We start from the raw sequence: 26,469 nt of genomic DNA on the forward strand, positions 1-26,469 counted from the left end.
CCAATGAACTAAAAGCAACGCCAGCGAGTGACACTGAGTTATGCTGTTCTCATTTCCATTTAAAATCGGAACATTTCATATTTTAAAGTTCGAATGACTTTCAGGATATTGGTAATTTATTTTGCTCTTTGTTTAGAAGAAATTCCAATGAACTACAGCAACAGCTATTCATAAGAGGCTCAATGGCCGTATTGCAATTTACTAACAGTGGAATATAATGAAACTATATGCGTATACACTATAGAGTGCTATGTCTACATAAAATGCTATCTAAGTTACTTAAAGCTGCTATAAGCAATAATATGTCAAAATTTGAATTACCTTTTTATTTTTTTGGTATTCAGACAGCCAGCAATGTGTAGAACGCTCCACAAACAAATTTAGTCTCTGTGACACATCTAGGGGCCGCAATCTGCATAAAGAAATGTTCCTAGAAGCTTTGTTATTGGTCGGAAAAAAAACGGTCGAAATTACTAACCAATCAGGAAGCAGACAGGCAAATCGACCAATGACAAAGCTTCTAGGAGAATCTTTGAATGCAGATTGCGGCCCCAAGATGAGTCACAGAGACTAAATTATTTTTTGGGAGCATTCTACCCATTGCTGGCTGTCTGAATACCAAAAGAAATGAAGATAAAAAGGTCATTAAAACTTTGACATATTATTGCTTATAGCAGCTTTAAGTTGAGCCTATGCATACGCCTAATATTGTGTATGCACCATGCACATATGGTGTAAGGTCGTCAAGGCTAGGGAAAGTGCTACGGGCTAAGATGTAGTCTGAAGAGGTGGGTTTTCAGTCAGACTACGCCGGAAGATTGGGAGTGAGTAGTATTGCTATCGTAATGTTCCCGGTTTGATCCCTAGCTCCTCCTGACCTCATTTTGAAGTGTCCTTGAGCAATATGCTTAACCCCTAACTGCTCCCGATGAGCAGGTCGGTGCCTCTGCCATCGGTGTGTGAATGTGGGTTTGAATGGACGAATGTGCTGCACATTTGAAAGCGCTCTGGAGAAAGGCGCTATTCAGTATAAAAGATCCATTTACCAGTATATACTGTTGTCAAGAATGCTCTTGAGAATATTGATCATTTCTTTGGCTCCTCATCTATTCCAACGAACTAAAGAAACAGCAGCAGCAGCCACACCGAGACCTTGATGTTCTCATTTTGGTTTTGAATGGGATGATTCTCATTATGAAAACATGTGTTCCTCGTCCATCTCTGCTGTTCCTCCTCAATGTCTAGCTTCTTTTATTGTCTGGAAGAGTATTATACCTACTGTATAACCTTTTGAGATGTCATTCTTTTGTGGGTGCAATAAATCAAACCCATTTTCATAGCTTTTCAGCAAGCCATGTAATTAACACAATAAGTCCATGTATGTGGAAAAAAAAATCCACAATAGCCTTTTCTATACAGCATCATACTGTCGTATGATGCTGTCAAGCTAAAATGCTCACAGCTTATCGATCTGCTAGTTTCCCTATTTTTGAGGGGCGCTAGCCCCTCCTATATACAGGTTTATTGTTTGTTTTTAGTTCAATGTTTGTTTTAAAAACGCCATTGACAATAAAGATATTTGTTTTACATCATCATTACATCACCTAATCATAGCTATACCGAATTCCTTCCTCGATGTTGCAAGATGATGGTGTGATTTTTTTTATTGTATAGTTTTTTTAAGAAAGAAAAGATTAGATTGGTTTTTATTTTAAATTCACCTATAATAGAGCACTGAAGTCCTGACGTCACTGTCAGTAGAGGGCGTCAGTCCACAAGTTTGTGTACTTTTTATTGCATTAGATTTTTTCATATAAGAACTGTGTTTGAAAAATAAACCGATCACCCCAGCCTTTTCACTCATATGGATATGAAGCATCGACTGAAGGTGGAAATGTACAAATATACCCAAAGAGTAACAAAATAGGCGTTAGAAATGAGTCAAACAACACAGAGACTACATTTCCGGGTAGGCGGGGTGGCTGCAGCTGCCCGTCGCACAACAGAAACTGAATGTTAATTACGTTTATTTTTATTTGATTGATATTTAATGTTTCGTGGTTAGTACGAGTTGAGTCACTGCCAGCTGAGCTTACGTCAACGAGGAATCTCAGGAACGCAATGTGTTGACAGCTGGGCGTATATTAGTAGCGGCATTGCTTTAATATGTAGTTTCAAGGCTTTTGTGGCCACATTAATTACATTTTCTCCAGAAACTGGCTGTATCAAATATGAATGGACATCATTAACGACGCACAGCCACTCCCCTGACAGAAAGGCCGGGATGGTCGGTTTATTTTTCAAACACAGTTCTTATATGAAGCGACCTAAAATCGCCCTATGGAGATTTCAATAGAAATAAGAAAATAGGCCCAGGCCGTAGCGTAACGGTCTGGGCACCGGACTGGTAATCCAGTCGCAGTGTGCCGCGGGTTCGACTTCCGGACCCGACACGGCCTTTACTGCATGTCATCCCCCCATCTCTCTCCCGTTTCCTGTCAGCCTACTGTCTGTCCCTTCAAAAATCAATAAAAGGCGTAAGCCGCAAAAAAATATCTTAAAAAAAATAAAAAAATAAAAAATAAAATAAATTAACCTGTGTATTGGCGCCTTCTACTGAAAGTGATGTCAGACTTCGGTGCTCTATGAAAGGCCCAACATACTGTAGGGATGCCAGGTTGAATGTGGTTACATTTATTTATTTTATTTTACTATAAACATCAAAACACAATCTTAAAACATCTCTTGTAGGGATGTGCCGATGAGACATTTTGGGTGATATCGTTATCTGATATAATTAATTGCTGTTATGGCCGATAACCGATATTACTAATGTCATTATGATCTCATTCTGTATTAAAAGAATATAATAACTTTGTCCATTCTGAAACATACATACAGTGCAGGCTTAGGCAAGTCAGATTTAACTTTAAAAAATACCTTATATTTAATATTGTGAGCTTGTAGATCTGTTAAAGCTGTTACTTTGGGCTTGTTTATCTGTAAAGACAATCGGACCAATTAATGAATCGGTCCGATTGCTCTTGTTCTCTTCCACCCTTCTCTCTCATTAGCATGCAGCGCTCGTAGCAGCAATGCTGTGCATGGCTTGTACCAATTAATGTGATTCTTGCTGCATGTTCAGGCTGCCTTGTAAAGCTTAATGGAGGTGTTAGCCCCCAGCACGTTTTGTTGTACATGTAGGTGTAATGCCCTACAGAGGCAGCATACAGCAGTACAGTAAGTACGCTGTTTTGAGGATCTAAGGCATTGACTGGAGTTGAACTTTAAAGCCCAATGATAATCGTAAATAATAAACAACAGTAAGTGATACTATTCACTAGTGTATAAACTGTTATGCAAAACGCACACATTTATGGTTAAGCGCTATTCTGATCTAGGCTTGATACTAGAAAGAAGGCAGGTGGTGGAAATATATAGGATTCATCAGGACATGCTGAAATTACATGCAGATTAGGGGTAGTGACATTTATGTGAGGGTCTGACAATTAACCAATAATCAAATCATTATCATTATGCTACAAATGAATGTTCAAATGAATGTGGTTCTCAACTCTGAGTCCTACAGTCTACATGAGGGGTGGCAGTGGCACAGGGGTAGAGCGGCCTTCCATCCCAGGCTCCCCCAGAGTTAGTGTCAAAGTGGCCTTGTGCAAGACGCTGAAGCCCTACAGTAATTGCTCCCGATGAGCAGCCGCAGGTTGGTGCCTTGCATGGTTTCCGCCGCCATCGGTGTATGTGTGTGTGTGAATGCAATGCACAATCTATGGACAAAGGCGCTTTACACACTTTACACACTGGAACACCAGGTGGATGTAATTAAAGGGCAATCTAAATCCAGCTGTGCTGTTGACCGCAAATGTTCAAAACGTCACAAAATGATTATTAGCGTCATTGAGCTCACAGAATGTACAGAAAATGACAATAATAATTGTAAATATCCAGTAATTTTAGTCAGCAGGACTACGGTTTGCAGATACTGAGCAGGTGTGACATGTGTGACTGTTGATATATTTATGTGACACCTTGTTTACACACTGAGAATTTATCCGCTTCTCTTCCTCTTTCACGTTGTGAGAATGTGGTCACCACTCTAGAGCAGTGCTTCATGAATAACCCTGTTGGCTGTCATCGACAAGAATGGTGAAATGGGCTGGGCTTCTGTCCTCTGTATTGATAACCTGCCAAAATACATGGCCTAGACTTGTGTCCTCGCTATCGATGACCTGACAAAAATGTCATGCTCATCATCTTCTGTTAGCATGACCTCCACAACGAGTCTTAACACAGAACATTGAAAAGGGATCGCGGAAGCTTACATCTTACTTACATTTGTCAATCACTTTTGTCTACTGGGTATCTAGAGTAAAGCCTGTGCGGCTTTACTCTAGATACCCAGTATAACAATATGCATGCCTGGCTCTATGGTGATGAAAATTAAACTTAACATGTAATATAGAAGATTATACGGGTGGTTTATGCATGAGGGTGGGGTGGAGCAAATGGAACGGCTGTCGAGTCAGATAGTGATGAGTGTGGTTCTTCTACAAATCAGCCCCATCACTCGATCGGAATAATCCTCATGGGGATATGGACCCCATCTCAACCCCTGCCCCCTACCCCTTGATCCCTCCCTCGTCCCCAGCAACAGCAGTGGCGGCAGAGGCAGCAGCGGCCTCATTCTGATTAAAGTGTGCAGGCCACATATTTATTCACACATGTAACTGCATCCCTAATGAGATGCCTGACTGATGTTGCGTTGCCACCTCTGGCGATATACCTAAAGTGCATATTTTGGCAACTGCCTGATGTTCTCTCCTGCCTTTAAAGGCCTTGTTTGATGAATGTATGAGCGTATTAATGGAGCTCCATCAATCATGGAGGTGTTGTGATCCCCCCGGCTGTCAACAAGGCTGCTATGAGCAATAGGCTATGGATAAACACTATACAGTAAAGGTAAGCATCATAAGCACATTATCCACAATCTAGTCCACCAACTAATTTTGGGACATACTCACATTTTGTTTATAAAGGTATCGAAAATAAATAACTTTCCGTTCAAACTACAAGTCAGTATTAAATAAGCTTTAAAATAGCTACTTGCATGTCTCTTTTTATAGCTGATAGCGTTATATGGAGTACAAACTATATTCAGAAATAAATACGGTATGTACGCATGTAATATGGGTCCTGTGAACAGGTATCCTGCTTTACCTGCTTAAGCCTGACTATTTAAGACATGCAGTCCTCTAAATTGGAGCTTTCCACTCAAGACATCTGTGCTACAATATGACTGACATGCAAAGCGTTATTATTTCAAGGTGTATTCAGAGATCTTCTTTGAAGTGAGGCAAGCTCCATTGTCATTCCATATCCCAGCCATCTCAACACAGATTAGTTGGCATCCATCACAAAGGCCATCCAGAAAGAACCATGTGAGATAAAACAAATAGTACAAGCTCCAGACTAAGCAGCTTTGCCATTCAGCTATGCCCATTTTGAAATCCCGGAAATTCCAAGAATTCATGAGCAAAATGCTGGGGTGTATTGTCTTTTGTAAGTAGCACAGAGGTAAGTCCATAATCATATCATCTGAACAATCTGTTCAGGTAAAGACACAACTCCACCATCACCATTGCTTGGGTAGGATTAATGTGCAAATATATCTGGGATCCATGCGCGAGAATAGGGGAGGAAATATGGGTCAGTAAAAAAGATGGTGTGAGGAGGGATGGGTAGGCATGGAGAAAGGGTGAGATTTATCACATGCATTCAGAGCCAAATAGCTTGTGTCATATTAAGCTCATGCTTAATTATCAATGCATTAACCATGACCATCTTATCTATAAGCATGACAGGAAATATTAACTTGGATTATGAGTTAGAATTTGGGCAACCGCTGAACATTTCATATACAAAATAACATGAATTATTAGCCTTTGGTTATCATGCTCCCTGATAAAAACTGATACATTTGATCACCTTATGACAGGCACTTAAAAAAATCTAACTTTGACAAGCTGAGAAAAATGTAATCATGGGAGGTGACATGAATAATTCGCTCTCAGTAATATCGTTTCAAAAGTAAGATCTGCAGCTCAAACTATAATTTAAGGCAGTTAGAGTTTATCACCGGATAAACAAACTACCTAAGTGTAAAGCAGAGATGATGCCTGTCATATCATCTCAGTGTAACCCCCCCCTTGTCTGGGGGTGCTGCTCTGCTGCTACTGTCTGGCTGTCTTCATGCCAATGTGAAATACAGTAAAGGGCTTGATACACTTTGTTGCGTGCAGTGTCGCTCACCAAAAACAGTCAATCTACAAGCTCACAATACGTCGCAGCGCAATTTTGAGCTTCTAGATCGGCTATTTTGAGTGTGCGACACCGGTGTGCTACACAGTATAAATCCGGCTTAAGGCAGGCTCATTGCATGGAGACGTATTGGAGTGGCGTCTTCCATTCTGCCGGCAGAGATTACAGTGGGCTCTCTGTAATAGCTCTGAGGAGGTTGGGTTGAGGATGACATATAGCTCCCTCACATGCATGGAGGGAGATTTAAAAATAAATAAAAATAAAATATATGTGAGTGATAAAAAAAAGCATGGCACTAACATTACACAAAGTGGTTACTTACAGGTAGTAAGTGTAGGAGTGATAGGTTCTTCTGCCCGAGTGGGGTGGTGGTGGTAGGTTTTTTTTTTAAGCAGTGGAAAAAGGAGGGGGGAGGGGATGGAATGAAAAGGAAAGAAAAAATATATATTAATGTTTGGAAAAAAAAGAGTAGAAATGAACAAAAGACCAGATATGGCGGCACACGACGACGGTGGAGGTAAACTTGTGATTGTGAGGGCATTCAGGGCAAGGTGATCGCTTGGAGTTATGTCATGCTTTTGGCCCTTTGCCCGCTATACTGAATGTACACACACTGCTATAGCCAGGAGTGGGCCAGGAGGATATTATTGCGAGTGGGGCCCCGAAAAATGACCAAAAACATGATATATATATATTATAACATTGTAATGATAATAATTAATTAATAGCATTAATACAAAAAATAACATGGTATTTTTTTTCTCTTCATAACCTTGACAAAACTGTTGTCATTGTGATACAGATGAACAGAAAACGTAAAGTAAACTACGTTGAGTTCCACTGAGCCACAAAACACAAATCACAAATCGTTAAGGCATAAGCAGTGGCGGCCATAATTGGCCATAATCCAAAATATTTATCAATTATTTTAAGCCTAGAATCAAGCCACGCAGGATCCTGGTGAATTATGGCCATAAACATTTGATTCTGTGAAGAAGAAAAAATGAAAACAGCAAAACAAATGGTATTGATTAAATATAGTATAATTATAATGAAATATTCAAAAACATATATGCTTTTCTTCTTCACAGAATCAAATGTTTTACGGTCATGATTCACCAGGATCCTGGATGGCCTGATTCTAGGCTTAAAATAATTTATATAAATATTTGTGGAGATTCTATGGGGAAAATGAATGGGGTCTGTATCGATGGAACCAGAAAATCGCTGCTATTGCTTTCTTTGCCCTATAGAGTGGTCGTTAAAATAAACATGCTCTGAAAATGCTCAGAATCTCCAAAGTGCCGGCGGCCCACCCATCTGACCACTTCACACAACAGCCGAATGGCTACCGTGTTACGTGGTGGGATGGGTGGTCTGCCAGCACCTTGGAGAAGTGGGCCCAGATCCAGAAAAGGTTGGTAACCGCTGCAGTTGTAGTCTTTTAGAGACACAGGTAACCGCTGCAGTTGTAGTCTTTTAGAGACACAGGTAACCGCTGCAGTTGTAGTCTTTTAGAGACAGTTCACAACTGCGTTGCCATTACAACACTTTCGAGAGCATGCCATTCTAATTCTATACACATACAATATGAAATTACCATAGCTGACCCTCAAGGTTGCCAGTAAATGAATGGTTGGAGTGTCAAAACACGACTGCTGTCTCTACCAGTGATATATTAACATAACACACTAAATATAACTGCAAAAAGTCATCACCCGCTCTCGACTGATTAAGTCACATTGAAAACAAAGTTATTACTTATATTGGCTACATATCTCAGTGCATACTAATTATCCCACACAAGCCCACGCATTGTGTGTTTCCTAGATGAGGCTGGATAATATGATATGTTAAATGTAAGAAAATGAAAAAGAAAAAAGAAATCTCATCTTACTGTCAAAAAATAAAGACTATACGCTCAGTGATGTTATTACCATCCCACTCAGCTCCATTTCCTTCTCCTACTGTAATCTGACCTTAACTCTCCAGTGCAACACAGGCAACCTAACGTCAGGAGAGGAATAGAAATGTACGGCAAAGAAAAAGGTGTGCGGCTAATAAAAGTTTTATTGGGAAGTGTTGTCGAGGCATTTTCCCGTTCACATTCCCCCTCTCGATGGAGATATTGCATGAAGCAAGCTATAGAGCACACCAAACTAATCTTGGGTAAACACGGAGAAACTGACATTGTGTAATTTCAGCCTTTGGTTGCTCGCGGACGGGAGGGGGTCCGGTGTTTGCAGAGCTTTAGCTCCCGCCGGTGGCTTCTGGGAGGATAGTGGAGTGAGGCGGGATGGGTCTGGGGGCTAATGTAAACTTAGCCTCCAGCTATGCGGTCATCCTTTCTCCCTCTGAGCCCTTTCATCATATTTTCTGTCTTATATCCTCCCTGCTCACCCCCCCCCCCCACCACCTGAACCACAGGCCTTTAAAAAAATGGAAAAAGAAATAACCATCCTATTCCCATTCGGATGCCATTGAAGCGCAGTGTGTTTTGTTTGAGGGCGCCGTGGAACGGGATTAATTTTTCATGGCACACACTGTTATCTCATGGCTGTAAACAGCCTTAATGGAGCGCATCAACATAATCTAATTAATTATTTACTATGACGCTGACAATGCAGGCAGTTTGGGGGGAGAAATACTGTAGACAAAAGGGAAAATACAAAATAAAATAAAATAAATAAATAAAACTATCTCTATGAATGCTTGCAATGACATAAACCCCTTCCCTTCCACACAAGCCTGCAGAGTCACAGTGTTGTCGTTTTGTCTTACCTCTTCTTCATCAGGAGCACCACTCCTAGGAATATGATGACGAAGAGGAGGATGCCAGCGATGACCCCGGCGATCTTCACCGTGTGGTCCGTCTGTTTCTCTGGCTCCACCGCGTCGGGCTTGTGGGTGGCCGCTCCTACCCGAGGAGCACAGCAAACAGACACATGCTTATTAAATATAGAGTTAACTCTGAGACTGTACAAATGGAACCAAATTGGTTCCATTTGATTACTCTCAGAGTTACACCCGACGTCATCCACCACTCCTATATTCGCTCACAGAGAGTCTCTATTTGAGTGAGGTTTCGCGACACACCATTGGTTACAAAAGGGCATATTTAGTGGCAGTGGATTGTCTTGACTATACCCCTAGATAATTCGATTGGTTCAGGCTACGTCGCAATGCGACGGCCGACTCTCCATATCAGGGTTGTTTTTCGCACAATATCGCCGTTGGAACAATGTCGTTCGCTCGCTATTCGCCTGTGCACTGTGTGCAGATGAGGTGTTACCAAATGGATAAATTAACATCCATTTCTTTACTTTCAGAATGAAATAAATACTCGAGGGATTCAGCCTGCCTTGCCCGAGGGCACTTTGACAGGAAGACACATCGATTCAGGGAACAGGGATTGAGCAGGTGACCTCTGTGTCACGAGGCGGCCTCTCTAACCGCTTTGTGACTCCACAACACTATCCGCCATGACGCAAAGTTAATAACTGTATGTTATTGTTCAATATGCGCTGAAGCCACAATTAATCACACAGCGTACATTTCGGTTCCATTCAATATGTACTTCAATGGATTCTACCGACACTTGGGGGACGTCTGGAGGTGATTATCAATACATTGGTATTTTTGAAGACCATAAATATCAATACAGCGATAGTGGCTTAGAGCAATTAGGGCATTTATTTTCCCCTATTGTTCCCCAACTCGCCACCTTCAGCCCACAGCCTTAGTGGACATCAGCGGCATGCAGAATGGTGCTGTTCTGTCGGGAGAGATAAGTCCACGGCATCTTTACCCTTGGTTAATCACGTCTGGGTCGAATAGCTGTTGGTTTGTAGAAAATGTTGGCTAGAAAACGGGGGGGAAAGATAATACTCTCTAGGAGATAAAACGGCCCGAAATAAGCAAAACATTAAATATCAGCTCGGGAAGAGATAGCGTGAAAGAAGAAGAACGGAGAGAGAGAGAGAGAGAGAGAGAGAGAGAGAGAGAGAGAGAGAGAGAGAGACAGACATTAGAAAGCAGGAGAAATGCTGCTTGGGTTAGAGCCTCTCCTCCGACTAAGGGAGAGAAAGAGAGAGATTGGGTGAGAGAAAGAGTGAGAGAAAGAAACAAGGATGCAAAGAAAAACAGAGAGAGAGAGAGAGAGAGAGAGAGAGAGAGAGAGAGAGAGAGAGAGAGGCAGAGAGAGACAGACATTAGAAAGCAGGAGAAATGCTGCTTGGGTTAGAGCCTCTCCTCTCTGTATGTGAGATAAGGTGGCACACTGAGCAGAGGGAGGGGCGGACACCTTGGGGTGTGTGTGGGGGGGGGGGGGGGGGGGGGGGGGGGGGAACGTTGCCGGAATCTCAACCGTCCACCTGAACAACACCATTATTCCCTGTCACCGGGGGGGTAAATTTAGAATGACAAATTGTTATGTCGCACAAATCTGTTAGACCTGGTCTTCTCCCCTCGTCCTCCTCCTCCTCCTCACCGGTGCCATTTTCCTTCCCTATATCAAAGAATGAACATCCGCCCAGGAAACGGTTGTTGACATATTGTTCTATCAGCAGCCAGGCCTTCTATTTGGTTATGAGTGTTTAAGGCGGAGAGAGAGAGAGGGAGAGAGAGGTGTGGGACGTCGGAGAATTTCAGACAGGTTGACATATTAACAATCAGCCGTTGGACAGACAAGGACTGATTCCGTCGGCATATGGGATGCCGTTTGGCGGTCTAATCTCACGGGAACACGGACGGATTGCAAGAATAATCCCTGTTTGAGTTGCAAGAGTCCTGTATGTTTTCCCACTACCAATGGAATGTTGTTTCCCCTCTCTGGCTTGAACGGAAGGGGGGGTTTGAAAGGGTGAGAGAATAATTCTTCTAAACAACTGTACAGCATTTTAAAAGTGACTGGGTAGTGGGCGTAGAGTAGACTCTCCCGACACAGTGTACTTTAAGTAAGTAAAAAAACATCTGCTGTGTTTTCACTCCTGTCACGACTGCAGTGGCGCAGAGCATTCATCGGCGAGAAATAATGAGAAATATTCATGAAAAGAGGGGGGGGAGTTAACTCTTGTCACAAATCTGCAACTTTGACACATCAAATGACAATAGCGCCTCAAACAGGTCTTTCATGTATGGCGATAGCTGGAGGAGGCATCAAACAGTCTGAGACGATGTCTACAGTCCATATTGACTTAATAACACACATTGTATGCACACGCAACAAACAAACAAACAACAAACAAACAAACAAACAAACAAAATAAACCAACATGCACCCACAAACCCATTGCTTTTCTTTCTTGTGAGCCTTGTGAGCCTATTATATAGGTGTTGAGTGTCGAGTATACCTGGTTGGAGAGACAATAATTGGGATGGGCAGGGGGGGAAGCGATAAGAGGGAGAGACTGTGCAGAAAGCTAAGGGTCTGACCTGTTAGTTGGTTGTCACCAGCCGCTGGGGCGATGCGAAGATAGGGGGTTGTGAGCTGCGTCACGAGTATGGCAGCTGAGTATAGTCAGTGTATCCAGGATGGCATGCAGAGAGAGAGACAGAGGGAGAGAGAGAGAGATAGACAGAGACAGAGACAGAAAGAGAGACAAAGGCCACACTGAAGCTGAAAACAGCCACACAAACATCTCCCGTCATCATGCGACACTGAAGCAGAAAAACTGAGTTATTGGAATTTCATCTAGTTGTTGTTTCTTTGTAGAGTAAAAAAAAACGATATGCTTTTCCCTCTACACAAAATATCTTTGATGAATAAAGCAGATCTGCAAGTATTTACTTAGTTGCCTATTTTGACCAGAATAATGACACTATAGGGTTTATGCGGTTAAAAAGATCAACAGTTGCTCACATGAGGTTTGTGTCCGTGCAAGCTAGGCTAACGCGTGGTGCTGCACAATAACAAGCACAGTATGGGGTGATAAATTACTCATAAGCTTTGCTATTCTACTTTTAAATTCTTCGCCTATTTTGATTGCAGGCTTATTGAGCCATGCAGATGGAGATATCTGGCCTCCACAGGAAATCCATAGCGGAGCTGCATGTGACTCCGTGGTGGAGCAGATTGCCGAGGCATGTGACAGGGGCCCTCCCACGGTGCAGAACGGAGTGTGACTAGGGCTCCCTCTGGTCTTATCAATCCCACTCAGCGATCAATAGTGCTTAGGCAGCTTCACCCTTAATGTCTGGAGCAGGGGGTATAACGGCGGCATAACTAAGTGCCCACCGGCCTCGCCACACTCACAATCTGTCTCCCGAGTTGAGCAAAAAAAAAAAAAACAACGGTCCTTGATTGATTAATTGATTGAAGACATTTTGATATAGCTGTTTGCTTGAATTAAATACATACAGGGTGTGCAGTATACAGTATGTGCAATTTACTCGCATTACGCACGCATCAGTTTTGAAAATCATAATTCAGGAAGGCTGATAAGCTTAACGATGGCTTCGCTGACGTGAGAGTGGGTGTGTGTTTGTACAGCATGTTAATGGTGTTAGTTCTCAGAACCCAGGTGCAGGGTGGGTGTTAGGAAGATCTACAGCTGCATTGATTTAAGTGGTGTTGGGCCAGAATGTCCTCGCTGGACCACACTTAATCCTGTAAACCGTCTGCTCCTACCTTTGGTGGCGACTCGAACACAGTCGATCTTGGTCTCCTGTAGGAACAGATAGGGAGGGAGGGAGGGACACAGAAGGATGGAGAGGGATGAAAAGAGGGTGGTCAGGGATTAATATCACGCATGTACATGCACACACGCACATGCACACACACGCACGCAGCCACATACGACTGGACAAGAACCGACTTACAAATACCCGTGCCCACACATGCATTGTACAGTATTATCTCACATTGTCATTACCTCAACATTGCAGTACTTGTTTTGTTCCATTAGATACTCTGATACTCAATATATATTTTTAGATACTTTGTTCTTCCATGTTTGTACAGTATCGTGACATTTCGTCAAGCTGCGCTTAAGGGCACAGCTATGGCTGTGCCCATGGCACCGCTCTTTGCATTCGTATATGTGTGTACTCTTATCATATCTTATCTTACATTGTACAATGTATAATTGTACACTGTACTGCATTTATCTGCACTGCCTTTTGTTTTATCCTTATCTATTGCACATTGTCACTGTAATGTGAATCGGATGCTGTTTCACTGCAAGCTGTGGAAAGTATAACTCTATGTGACGAATAAAACTTTTTACTTTTAGCATTTTTAACACCCACAACAGCCAGAAACACACAAACCACCTCTAAGGCTCTTAATCCTGCCACCGCCACTACAGACAGTACAGAGTGACTGGATCGCAGCACAACAACATACTTGGGAACAATCATTTGATATTCACTATGGTCTGCTCAGCTGGATGTGATATGGTGTATCTTTCTTCCTTGTTACTTCAACTACAACCAACAGTGATATTGGTGCTAACTCTAACTGTGTACTTGGGTGTATCTACTATTATGTCTATATTGTATTGATTTATTTGTTGAAAACCAAATTGCCGCTTGGGGGGGGGGGGGGGGGCAATCTCAGAAAACCAAACCTCAACAATGCATTTCTAAGACATACTTTCTTGCACAACCATTCCGGCACGTCGAAAGTGTTCAACAAAAATGATGTATTTTCAACAAAAATAAAACTTTTTCCTCAGTCCAGTGTGCTTCCCAGTCCCACCTGCACCCCCCCCTCCCCCCCCCCCCCCCCCCCCCCACGAACCCTTGTCTTGTCATCGGTCGAAGCTCAACTACTGTGATACCAGACCCTGTTAGGTGCGAGACTCCACCACAGTGCAGATTAGCGGCGCCGGCCTGTTGTTGCTGATTTGACTGCCAACCATGATTTGTCTCTGCAGCCAGCCAGTGGCTGGAAGTGCCCAGCCACCGTTTGTAGGAAACCAGAGCCCTGTGACAGCGACACAGCCATGGTTGGGCCTCAAACTGACACATTATGTGAAGCCTGTTTCCGAATTGGTTCTGTTGAGTAAAAGTTCCAGGTCTGAGAACAACCTTGGACCAAGTTTAGACGTTTCCAAACTGCCAACAATGACACTGCTCCCCCGAATGTAAACCTTTGTGCGTATTCGATTTGTGGCGGTTTGTAGCACTGCCACATAATATTCATTAAGGATTTATTTTAAAGTGTCATTTAAAAGAGCATGGCTTAAAATATTCATTGAACACTATATCCATCCTTATGTGTAATGTCCTATTTTCTTTGGGAGGTATCTGTTTTGTGTTTGTTTATGTTTTGGAGGGTCAATGTCGGGAGGAGTTTAATTGATTGACAGGCCGTGACGCTTCCGTGATTTAAACACACGGAAGTCGCCGGCTCTAGAGACTTGTGGAGACAGAGACACAAACGAGCAGGGAGTCCACGTGAGACCTGATCGTGTTTGCAGTGTAAACTGTCTGTATGCTATACGGTGGAAGCCAAGGCCACCAACTCACCGTTGTCAGGAGTAACCCGGCCGGGAACCGTCATCTGCTCCGGTGAGAGTTTCGTTTGTCTGACTGTTTGTGCCCAGCGAGGAATGCTGCTTGTCCGTTTGGAGGACCGTGGATTTACCGTTGGATTGTTTACGTTCGGGGATCACTACGTTTGGATTACTTTATTATTTCGGGTTGGAGCGTCAGGGAGACGCGTGGATGTTTTCATGGAACGATACGAACAATAACAATAGAGCGAGCGTGCGTGCGTGCGTGAGAGGCCCGGTGCGTGCGGTTCGGACATAACTATACGGACAATACTTAACCAGTCATGAATTCTATGTAACTGTTGTCAATGAGTTTACTTTGCATTTAGATAAATTATTTATCTCAGACGTATTTCTGTGTTGGAGTCAGTGGTTTACAACTTTACATTGCATGCTAGTTGCTACATGGTTGAAACTTATCAATTTTATCTATAAAGGAGGATCATTAATACCTCGTGATTTTAGTAACTGTGATAGAAATATCTGACCGTTACAGGTTTCCATGGGGAAACTACTGTACATACACCACCAGAGGTGACATACACGTCCACACGCTTTCTTTATCATGCATTATTACCAGCTGTGCTCGTTTTCAATTTGAATTGAGCATTCAGCGTACTTATTAATGGTATAATAAACAGCTGACCAGAGGTTTTCTCCTAGCAACGGACTGTTGAAACCATATATGTGGACACAACTATGGCTTTCAACAATGGTGCTCTACTAGACAGGGGAGAGGGGTTAAGAGGTGATGGGCACCACACAACATGAAAGAGCAGAGAGTCGTGTCCTCTTGCTTGATCTCAACTCGTATCCAATCAGAGGTGTGCAAAGCTGAGCATTGTCTGGAGATAGAGTTTTTGAAGGCCACAAGAAACACAATGAGAACAACAGAGAGAGTCTTGGCGCTATCACATGGTCAGTGCAATCATAGTACCGTAGCTTTTCACAGTATCCTTGCTTTGAAGCTGTCAGATGGCATTTTCTTCCCAGTAGAGACATTATGGGAATCCATATGAGACATTTCATTGAAGAGCCAGCTATGTTATAAAATAAAATACATTGGGTAATATGGAAGGTTCTTGCCTTCACCAAGTGCTAATGTCATCCATTAGTGAAAGATAATTAAACATGGTGTGTTGTTTATTGCAATGGTTCTCAAATCCGGAACCTCGTCGGTCCTTGAGGGGTTTCCAAGGTTACATGAGGAATCAAAGGGGCCCTTACGGATCTGTAACTCGGAGAGTGTACAAATATACTTACAATGATCGGTACATACTGTACTGTGTCAGTACAGTACGTACTTGAATGAGTGTCGGTGTGTTCCTTCACAAATAACACCTTGGATAAAAAGTCCTGTCCCATTCATCGTACCTTGACGTCTAAAGTGATTCTCATTCAGATGAGGCACCGTACCTTCCATTGCGATGACTGCTTAATGAGTGAGAGTGCATTGGACTGCCATAAATCAAAACCGTCCTGGACGTGCTAAAACCAATGACGGCGGTGTCTGCGTATCATTGAGATTGAGTTTCATACAGTCGACAAAGAAACTCTCTGTTCTCTCATTCCGTTTGCTCGAGGAAGACACACAAACGCTCCGGCCCCCCACGCCCCGGAAGGTCTCAGACAGGGCGCACCTTTCCGTCTCGAGGGCAAACTATTCTTTAATGCTATTCAGCCGCTGCCTGTGCGTGCCCCTGCATGCCCTTGGTTGAAGACGTGTGGGCGATGCTCAAAGAAGGGCCCACCTGCCACTTGGCAATGCTGTCGATGTGCTGAACAATCGTCTGGCTCGCTGTTATTGACTGCCGATGCTGACCCATGGACTACCCTGACCACCGAAAACAATACCACAGAAACTATACTACCCTATAATGCCTTTCTTAGCTTAGTTTGAACATATCTCTTTTTTTTTTTACATTTCTTTTAAAATATTCTTTCACCAAGACAATTTGGATCTGATGGGGCCAGGAAGTTTTTTTCTGGTCCTCAGGGAAGGGGGAATTACTATTCTTCATGAAACCAGCAGAAGGCTGCTCAGATGGCTCAGATGAGTGCACAGTGGAGAGAGAGAGAGCAGTTACGGGTCTTGCTCAGGGACACTTCCACTTGGACTGGGCGTGCCGAGGGTCAAACAGGCAGACTCTCTACCCACTCAGCCATGGCCGCCCCTCCTGCATACAATATTGAACCGTGTCATGGTGGGTAAAGTGTCCCTTAAAATCCCACTGATCAAGGCAGCGTCTTGGCACCTGGTGCTGCTGGTGCTCTATTAGAAGAGACAGGGAAAGCAGGCTTGGATAATGGGAGGTGGAGCGCATGTCACAGTCCACAATTTCACTCTGAGAGGGTGCAAATGGACCCTTACAGAGTTACAAATGGATATCGTCTCTGTCGGGTGGAAACCTCATATGTAGTACAAGCTCAAAACACTTCATGCCTTGTTTCGAGCTTGTAAAACTGCTGTTTCTTTGTGACACTGTATTATGTTCAATTAGGAAAAAAACACAGAACGTTAGAATATTAGGTTAGAATAAGAGGTTTCTGCCCGACAACAACGACATAATACTACTGAGGATTTGTATCGTGACATACACCACCATGCAGAGTACAACCATGTTTCTGTCCAGTTGACTAAAGCACTGAGTCTAAAGCTCAACCTAATATTTAGCATTGTTTGATGTGGACTGAGTGCTTGCTATCAAGTAAGGTACATACTCTGCCCAGGCTGTCTACAGCTTGTTTTCTAAAAAAGTGAGTATTCTCTCACAGTCCTTTGTTGGTCAGCACAAAATGCTTTTCAGGTGTACTGTACTGTACTGTACTGTACTGTACATAATGCAAATCTTCCCATTAATATCTGCATTGTAAGACACTGTTGACAGGGAGGACTCGAGTGACGACCTGTATAAATAAACGGTTGGTTAAACAACGCACCCCGTTTGCTGTGCTGACAGCCTGGTAGTAGACACTGTAGCTCTTCTGAGGCAACAGAGGAGCGTTCCAGTAGCCGCTGTAGCTTTTGTTGTCCCCGACAGTGAAGGGCTGCGGGGAGTGGATGCCCGTGGCGGGGAACTGGGCCGTGAAGTAGTACTGGGAGTTGAGGAGCGTGGCGTTCTGGAAGTGGATGGGCACCGGGTAGCAGCGCAAGATCTCCGCTGTGCCTCTCGCCCTGCGAGGACGCTCCTCCTCGACCACCACCTGGTAGGCACTGGAAAACGCAAGACCTTCCATCAGTTGAATGCATTAAACATTTACATTCACTTGAAAAAAGGACAGTATGGACAGGACATAATGGAGACAGTACATGACACATTCAGGCCATTCAGAAACTTGCTCACCAATCCATCTCCCAGGGGTGTAGCGCATTGAAATGAAGATAGACTGCTGCATTCTTGGCCGATACCAACAATAAGCCTCTCTGACCTACTACTAGTACTACTACTAAGTGCCAGAACTTTCTATAGTACAGTATTACGAAGATAACAAAGCAGCCTAGAGGGGTGCATATACTGTAGATGAACTGTGGCACATTGTCTTTCTGATTTGGTGTTTGCTGCAAAATGAATCTAAATAAATGTAACCACCTCATTCAGCAGTTGTTGCACCTAACAGAGGCCATTACATGTTAGAACAATCTTTTTCCACAAATACTAATCCATCATCATTATCAATAATTTGTGACTAATACACACAAGCAAGAATGGTCCTTTTAGTCATAATCATGCAGCCCTAACTTGTACATGCTGTACGGTACATACAAATAGACTGACGGCGTCATTCTATTAGTTTTGCAGTTGCTAGTGGATCTAAAATAAAAACTCTTACGTTACTACCGGTAGTTTACTTAAAGGTTAATAAAATATTTGGTTCACCGAGGATCAAACATTATGTGGTTTGGTATGTGGCTTTGAATTGTTTAGGGAAAACATATCAGTATTAAGATCATTTGTACAAAGGGGCCATCCAAAGATATATATTTATTTTCCATAGAAGGCAAAACTAAGGTAAAGGCAAAGGCAGAACCTTCCAACATCTCTGGCTTTCTCCCAAGTGCATTTTGAGAAACATTTGCATTGACACAGAACAGGGCCCAGGACTTTATTTGCCGTTTCATTATTCAACAACTCAAAAGGTCAACGTCTCTTTCTATTTCCTCTCCATCCCAGCCTGGTGTTTAGCCCCTCTATGCCTCTCACAGAGATGACATTGTCTCCATGTGGGCCACTTAGCTGGAGGAGGCGGGAGACTGGCAGTCTTATAGATAGCCACGTTAGTATGCGCCTCACATCCACCTGTTAAATCTATTGAGTCACTGACTGACAAAGAGGCTGTTTACAGGTGCCATGGACAAAATACCAGACCCCGACTCCAGACTCACACTTGCGCCCATTAAAACCATAGGAACCTTATAGGAACCCCTATGCTGGGACAAACATTTGGCGAAAATGGCGGTTAGCACATTCGCACAAAGATATTCGGGTTCGGTTTAAAAGAGAAGAAATGGATGGGGCCGCCTAGTATTGACATCTGGGGGACACCAGTCAACAAGGTATATAAGCAAGCTAGGTTATTTTGTATAGCAGTTTTCAAAACAAGGCAATTCAAAGTGCTTTGTATAAAACTCTAAGCATTGAGATATCAAGACACAGAGCAAAATAAACACATTATGTGAATGCAATAAAAATAAGTAAAAAATAAAACAGAAAATATAAGGGCTTACTGGGGAGAAGAATTTTAAAATCAATAAATCTCAATAAAAGGCAGCTGCAAGTAGAAAAGGATTTAGCTTTGTAAGTAAAAGAACCGAGTTTTTGCAGACCTGTAGTTTATTGGGAGTTTGTTCCAGAATGAGATATGTGGTGCTTAAAAACTGAACTTTGTTTCTCTTTAGTTCTGATTCTGGGGACAGAAAACAGACCTGTCCCAGATGACCTGAGACCTGAAGTTCAGAAATGTATTTTGCACCTAAACCTTTATATTATTTATAAACAGCAGTAGTATTTTGAAATCAGGTAGCCAATGTAAAGCTCTAAGAACTAGAGTGAAATAAGGTTTAAGTGACGCCACATGAGGTTTGCATTAAAAACAGGTTTGCATTAAAAACACCATAGAAAAACTCTAGATAAGGTTAGGTAAGATATTGACCTTTGTAGAGCTTAAGGCTATATCCTTTTCATTACTTTTCTCAGAACCTGTAAAAGCAGTCCATTCATTCATACGTGGAAGCATCACCAAAATGAAAATACATCTACTTGCATGACGAACCATGTCTAAAAAAAACCCATCATTAACATGCAGTACGGATCACACGCCTGACATGAGCTGGGGACCCACGTGAACCAACCCGAGCGCCAAGACGTAGCGTACTGTATGTTGTTGACTAATGGTAATCTGACCTTTGGTTAAAGCTAATCCGCAATAAATTCAGGGTTTGTCGGGAGCCGCATGAAAAGGTTATCTGGAAATAGAATATGCAGTAAATATAAATATAGTTAATTAAGTTACACAAGACCGCCTCAAGCATCCTGCGTTCCCTGGCCTCGCTGGCACACCGCCCACGCCGGAGGGCCCTCGTTACTGAAACGTCACACGGATCTCAGCAGAAATTTCAGCGGCACCGTAATCGCCGTGTTCCAAAACACCTCATATGAAATGATCGATTGTTCCCAGCAGACGGCGTCGGGTGATTAAACATCCCTCTTGGCTGTACAGCATGTGATCTTTAACCCTATAGTTTATCATAAAGTGCTCCCCGTGTCATTAGCGAATGCCCCTCTTGAGCTGGTCTGCTTGGGTGTGGCCCGATTCCTCAGAGCGCTCCCGTTTAGTGTGAAAATGGGAGGTGATGAAATATTTAATCGTGCTGAGAGTTGGCGGGAGAAGCCAGCCCTTAATTACCGTCCCCTATTGAGAGCGGAGGTCAGAGGTCGGGTGGAGTAAGTAGCCGCAAAGCGGAGGAGAGATGGTACAGTATGGGGGAGGAAGCTACTGTAGGTGGAGAGTCAGCACTCAGGGCAGTCACACAATGGATAGGATTCCTTAAGAGTGCTCCTCAACAAATGCTACACAGTGGATCTTATTGCTGCATTCTATCAAACCGTTTCACGTGTTGTGCAGTTTGTAGATCTGCTATTTTGCAGATTTTCCCCTATTATGACATGCCCTGATTCTAAATGTGTGCAATGAAATCTCATCATTAAAGGAAAAATCATACCCGTGTGAAGTGAGTGGTGCAACTCTGTAATGTACTGTACTGTACTGTCCCACCCGAAATCATATACAGTTAATGTGTGTGTGTGTGTGTGTGTGTGTGTGTGTTAGACTGCGCAACAGTGACACTTGGTGATGAAAACCAACGCTTTTTTTGTGCTCCGACACAGGGACACAGCCAGCCAACCAGCCAGCCAGCCAGAGACACACAAAGCTCCCTATAGGATAGCTCTGGTCCATAGCTCTAATGCGTTGCATTTAGAGCTATGTTACTCTCGACTTCCGGGGCTCGCATGAATACAGACCAGCCTCTCGTCTTTAGCGTAAATAAAAAGAACGTTTTTGCTACTCACCAAAACAAAGGTGGGCTATGTGGGCGGTGGGCTTTTTTGCGGCATAAGAAAGCCTACTTTCCTTAGTGGAAGCACTCTGAGCCCCCCCACCATACATATAAAAGGTACTTTTGGCCAGAAAGGGATTCTATGAGGCAATTCTCTGGGCAATATCGGTAGAAGGCGCAGTGGAGTAACTAAAAGCATTTTTTTCCCGGTGGAAACAAAATCCCCTTTTGGCCAAAAAGTGTCATTTATACGTGTGGTGGGGGGCTCCACTAAGGAAAGTAGGCTTTCTAATGACACAACACGCCTTTGTTTTGGTGAGTAGCAAAAACGTTCTTGTTATTTACGCTAAAGACGAGAGTCTGGTCTGCATTCATGCGAGCCCCGGAAGTCGAGAGTAACATAGCTCTAAATGCAACGCATTAGAGCTTTGGACCAGAGCTACCTATAGGAGTGGTACATTGCACCACTCAAAAAGGACAAGGTCACACAAATATGGGCATCGTGGATCAAACGATGAGGCCGCAACAAAATATGTACAACTCTGACAGCTACCAATCTTCAGCTACTTTTTAACTTATGTTGTTACTGTGTATATTGTTTTTATTCATAACCTATACTGGGTTAGTTGATATTCCAAATCAATCTGCAGATTGTGAAATGAGAACAAAACCCTCCCCCTGAGTGGCTCCATGATGATATGATGATGAACCATGATGATATGATAGAGTATGCAGTAAGAACAGGCCCTGCGCATGCTTTCCTTTCCTCAGGCAAAATATCAAGTGCCACAGGCTACGAGGCTCCAAGGATGAGTCTTGTAATGTGGAAATCTCAAATACGTCTCTGCATCTCTGCAATCTCTGCAGATATCAACACCTGCCTCTCAATGGATTTGCAATCCGAGAAAAATATTTTTGTTCGCCATTGTAAGTCTCGGACATAGTAATGCTCACATTCCCCGGGTTGAATGTACTTAATTTTTTTGGTGTTGAACAGATGTAATAAAGAACATTATTACCGCTAGCCTTGAGAAATATAACCTCTTGCTCCTATAATGATTGGATTGGATTTTAGGTTTCATGGTCCCCATGGAGCAATTTGCTTTGCAACAGTAGTGAACACAACCAATACACGTCATACAACATAAATAAATTAGTAAAAGGAAGACAATGAATATGTATGTTACATACGTATTAGGGCCGGGACTAATTGCGATTAATTTAGATTAATTAACTACAGAAAAATTAATCGCGATTAACTACAGATAAATTAATCGCACGTTTTTTTTCACCGCGGAACGTTTCTCACTGGGCGCTTTTCTATAGTACTGAAAACTGGAAATAATAAAAAGTCACCCCATTTTGTGTTGCCTAGAACTGGAGGTCTGACAAAAAACAGTAACAATATGAAGTAAGTACAGCTTTGTGATGTCACTGAGATGTACTTGTTACTGTTACTATTTTTTTTTTTCAGACATCCAGTTCTAGGCAACACAGAATGGGGTGACTTTTTATTATTATTTCCACAACAGGTATATTAATGACAGTAAAATGTTGAAAATGAGTGGTATCCTGTAGTCACTATTCATTGATTCACTGGGATACCAAAAAACATTAAAAAAAAAGGTTTCTTACTGTTCTCGGGTTGAATATTGATATGCGATTAAAATGCGATTAATCTAGATTAATTAATCGCAAAGCCTCTGATTAATTAGATTAATTTTTTTAATCGAGTCCCAGCTCTAATACGTATACAAAACATAAAACTTACAGTGGAAGTCATCATAATAAAATTGCAATGAACAATTTAAAAGCAGTAACAATCCATTGTCACTGTCGAGCAGAAACCTTGCATCTCCATCTTTTTAAGTTTTTAATCAATTTCATACCGTGAAAGTTTCACGCACAAATCTGTGAAAATAGCTGATCTACAAGTTCAAAATGTGTCACATTCACAATGTTTCAGCTTGCAGATCTGCTTCACGCTATGTTTGAAAAATGGTTGAAATGTTTCACCTACAATAGGCCTATAATGATGTGCCCAACATAGGGATGTCAGGTTGAAAGTAGTTAACTGTGTCTGTGGGCTACGCTCTACAGTCTAATGTTTGAGTTTTTTTCATATTTTTTTCATACTGTAAATCAATGCTATTGAACACCCTTTACGACGTAAAGACTTCTGACAAAGCCTCTTAAATCCATTGGACCCTCAAACTGTCTGCTAAAGCAACTAACTCCACCACCTCTCCCCCTCTCATGCAAGTAATTGACACTATATATAAAGTCGCGAAACCAACTTATTGGTTTGGTTTGTTTTAAAAACTAGCCCTTACCCGTTGTGAGATATTTGCGCCAGGTGTGTTTTTAATTCACTAATAAATTCATTATTAATAATGAATGTGTCAAATCGAAAAAAGACCTCCATATTCATATGGTCAATGCCTCTGTGAAAAGTGGGAGTGATTGGTGCAGGCAATGAGGAGATAAGTGTTTGTTTCTGACAGACAGACAGAACATTTTGGTTTTTCTTCCAGACAGCAGAGTTGTGACAGTGTGAGTGATAATGTGAACTGATGAGTTTTACTTTTAATGTTAGATATTTGCAATCGGCGTGATTATTTTTGCTGTAATTACTTCAACTGTCATGTTAAATATGTCACTTTGAGAAGATGACACCTTGTCACCACATGCTGAGTTCACAATCATTACATTATGAGTAATTTTGACAGACCAGAGTCATTTAGTCACATGCTTGATTTAGCATGACACGAATCATCGCATCATCGCAAAGAACAAACATATGTAGGCTATTCTTTGCTCTGCATGGTTGTATAAGAACCAGAGCAGTGTCAGGCTATTTCCTTTTCATTTTAGTTGGTAATAAATCTACAGCAGTGGTTTAAAAAAAAATTGTGCCCAATGCACACCAAAAGGCATGTCAAAATCTCAGTCAAAATAAATAAATAAAGTAAAAGTTACAGATTGTAAATGGTTAGTAGCCTATATACTATACTTTATTGTATATACTCATATATAATTTTTCTCTGCATTGGGAAATGAGCCTACCAGTGTGCATCGGCAGCTACTGCTCTACAGTTACTTTAAATTATGCTGCTATCAAACAACCAAACTTTAACTATCTTATGCTGCTAGGCAGCACAGTGAAGTCCAACAGCTGATACTTTAGATTTTGCAAATGGGTAATCTATGTTAGAGCTGCTCTGATCGATCGACATTCACTATCGGTGATCGACAATTTACTCGATCTGGCGAAACCAATCTTTTATACCATTTAAGTGTTATAAATGTCAATCAGAAATATAGTATAATGTTGTTTTGCATCTTTGTGACAGGGCTAAACATTCTCCCCTTCCTCCGTTTTGACGAGGGTTTTACTTTTCACATATAATAATTTTCCTCCCTTTTTTTCTCGCTATACCAAATCTCGACACTGAAAATGACAGATCCATATGCTCATTGCAATGGATTGCAACATGAGTTTGTAGATCTTCTATTTTCACCGAATGTTCGCCATGTCGATAATAGGGACGCAAGGGCCCAAGTGGTTAAACCAGATTTATACGGTGTCTCATGCCAAAAATAGATGATTTACAAGCACAAAATGTAGCGCATTGCATTGCATTGTGATGCATTACACAACACTGGTGGGCAACTAAGTGTAAACGTGGCTTTAGTGTTCTCTGCTCCTGCATCGACAGCCCACAAACCTTCACAAACAACAAACAGATAATACCACTGTCATGGGATTCAAAGGAAACCTTCAGCAAAGGTATCCTGCTGCTCACACCACGCGTCCTGCATGTGAAACTTCCCCATAATTGCGGTTAATTCTAAAACTCCCGCAATCCCCTGCATCTCTCTCCAAACAGAGGATGGAACAGACACACAGGGAGTGACAAAGAGAGAGACGTGTAGAAGCGGATGGAGACCGGGGAGAAGAAGAATGGAATAAGCTGTTGAAAGTGGTCTGCCAGCGGGGCCAGCAGGCCTGAACCTGCATCCCGGCAGCAGCGCCGCAACCCGAGCTGACACCAATTAGGCCTCCTCCCGCCTGGCTGCCCGATAGATTTCAGCCCGGTTCGCCATGTGACGCCGACCAATTATGGCGGATTGACTTGGCATCGACTGGATTGTGACCTGAAACTCAGATTTATTTTTCACGTGGGCTGATAGGGGAGGAACTCGGGGCTGTTTGAGCAGATGAAGGAAGGGGGTACGTCGGAGCATTTCAATCACTGCGTACCTCCCACCCTCTCCCACTCTCTCCCTTTCCCTCTCTCTCACCCACACCCACACCCACACATTGCCTCTACCTCGTTCTCCCTCACTCTCTCTTTAATGCTAATCGGTTCACCTAGCTGCTCTCTCACGTTATCGAACCGGCGAGATTGTGCTATAGTGGCCCTATATCTGTCTGATTTAAGAGGTGTCGTAAGTAACACACATCTCCTGACCCAGCATCCAGTCTCCATCGCCTCTTCTCCTCACACTTTATCTGTCCCCGGTGTCCATAAACCATTAAAGCAAACAAATTAGAGGGTGCCATACATAGATTACATTTGCCGTTAAGCATTTCAAATGGTGAAATGCATCAGCCTTTGTCACGTCTGTACAGCTATTAGCCGCTGAGATGTAGCAATCAAAGAAAGTTTGTGCCTATTTTGGGACTGTAAAAACAAAATCACTTAACCGATTTCAGGCTACAGTATATGGCTTGTTAAGATAATACAACGCCACAGGGTAGGAGCTATATGCTGGGAATCCAGTTTGCAGCATCCAGCGCCCACAAGGTTTGAAGTATTTACATGTGTGTGTGTGTGTGTGTGTGTGTGCACAAGGAAAAGGTTAGAGTAGCAAAGAGAACAAGGCCTGTTTTAGCAGTGTGAATGATAAGGAAAGCATCCCCCCCCCCCCCCCCCCGCAGAGGCATGTAAACACTCATTTTAATGCTGGGTAGTGTGGAGGCGTCTTCTGGCCCTGACAAGAGGCCATTGCAAACATTATTTTAACAAGACATGACTGATCGACAGATCGCTAATCCTCTTAAGGAAACAGCGT

The 26,469-nt window shown here is 42.6% G+C and overlaps 1 protein-coding gene across 10 annotated transcripts in view; it reads right to left on the reverse strand.

The window, feature by feature from the left end:
* LOC310870755 (receptor-type tyrosine-protein phosphatase mu) overlaps window positions 1-26,469 on the reverse strand; it is a 255,299-nt gene that overhangs the window by 73,071 nt on the left and 155,759 nt on the right. For 7 of the 10 annotated variants that reach the window (XM_083782047.1, XM_083782046.1, XM_083782044.1 and 4 more), the window contains exons 13-17: window positions 17,775-18,048; window positions 12,965-13,001; window positions 11,770-11,844; window positions 9,118-9,253; window positions 6,659-6,688 (exon numbers count right to left, since the gene is read on the reverse strand). In XM_083782047.1, the coding sequence (XP_083638173.1) occupies window positions 6,659-6,688; window positions 9,118-9,253; window positions 11,770-11,844; window positions 12,965-13,001; window positions 17,775-18,048 (552 nt within the window). The remainder of the gene's footprint in view (window positions 1-6,658; window positions 6,689-9,117; window positions 9,254-11,769; window positions 11,845-12,964; window positions 13,002-17,774; window positions 18,049-26,469) is intronic. The other 3 variants (XM_083782041.1, XM_083782049.1, XM_083782048.1) reach the window with 1 other exon arrangement.

Source organism: Protomyctophum parallelum (genome assembly GCF_964188405.1).
Source record: "Protomyctophum parallelum genome assembly, chromosome: 14".
Taxonomy (NCBI): domain Eukaryota; kingdom Metazoa; phylum Chordata; class Actinopteri; order Myctophiformes; family Myctophidae; genus Protomyctophum; species Protomyctophum parallelum.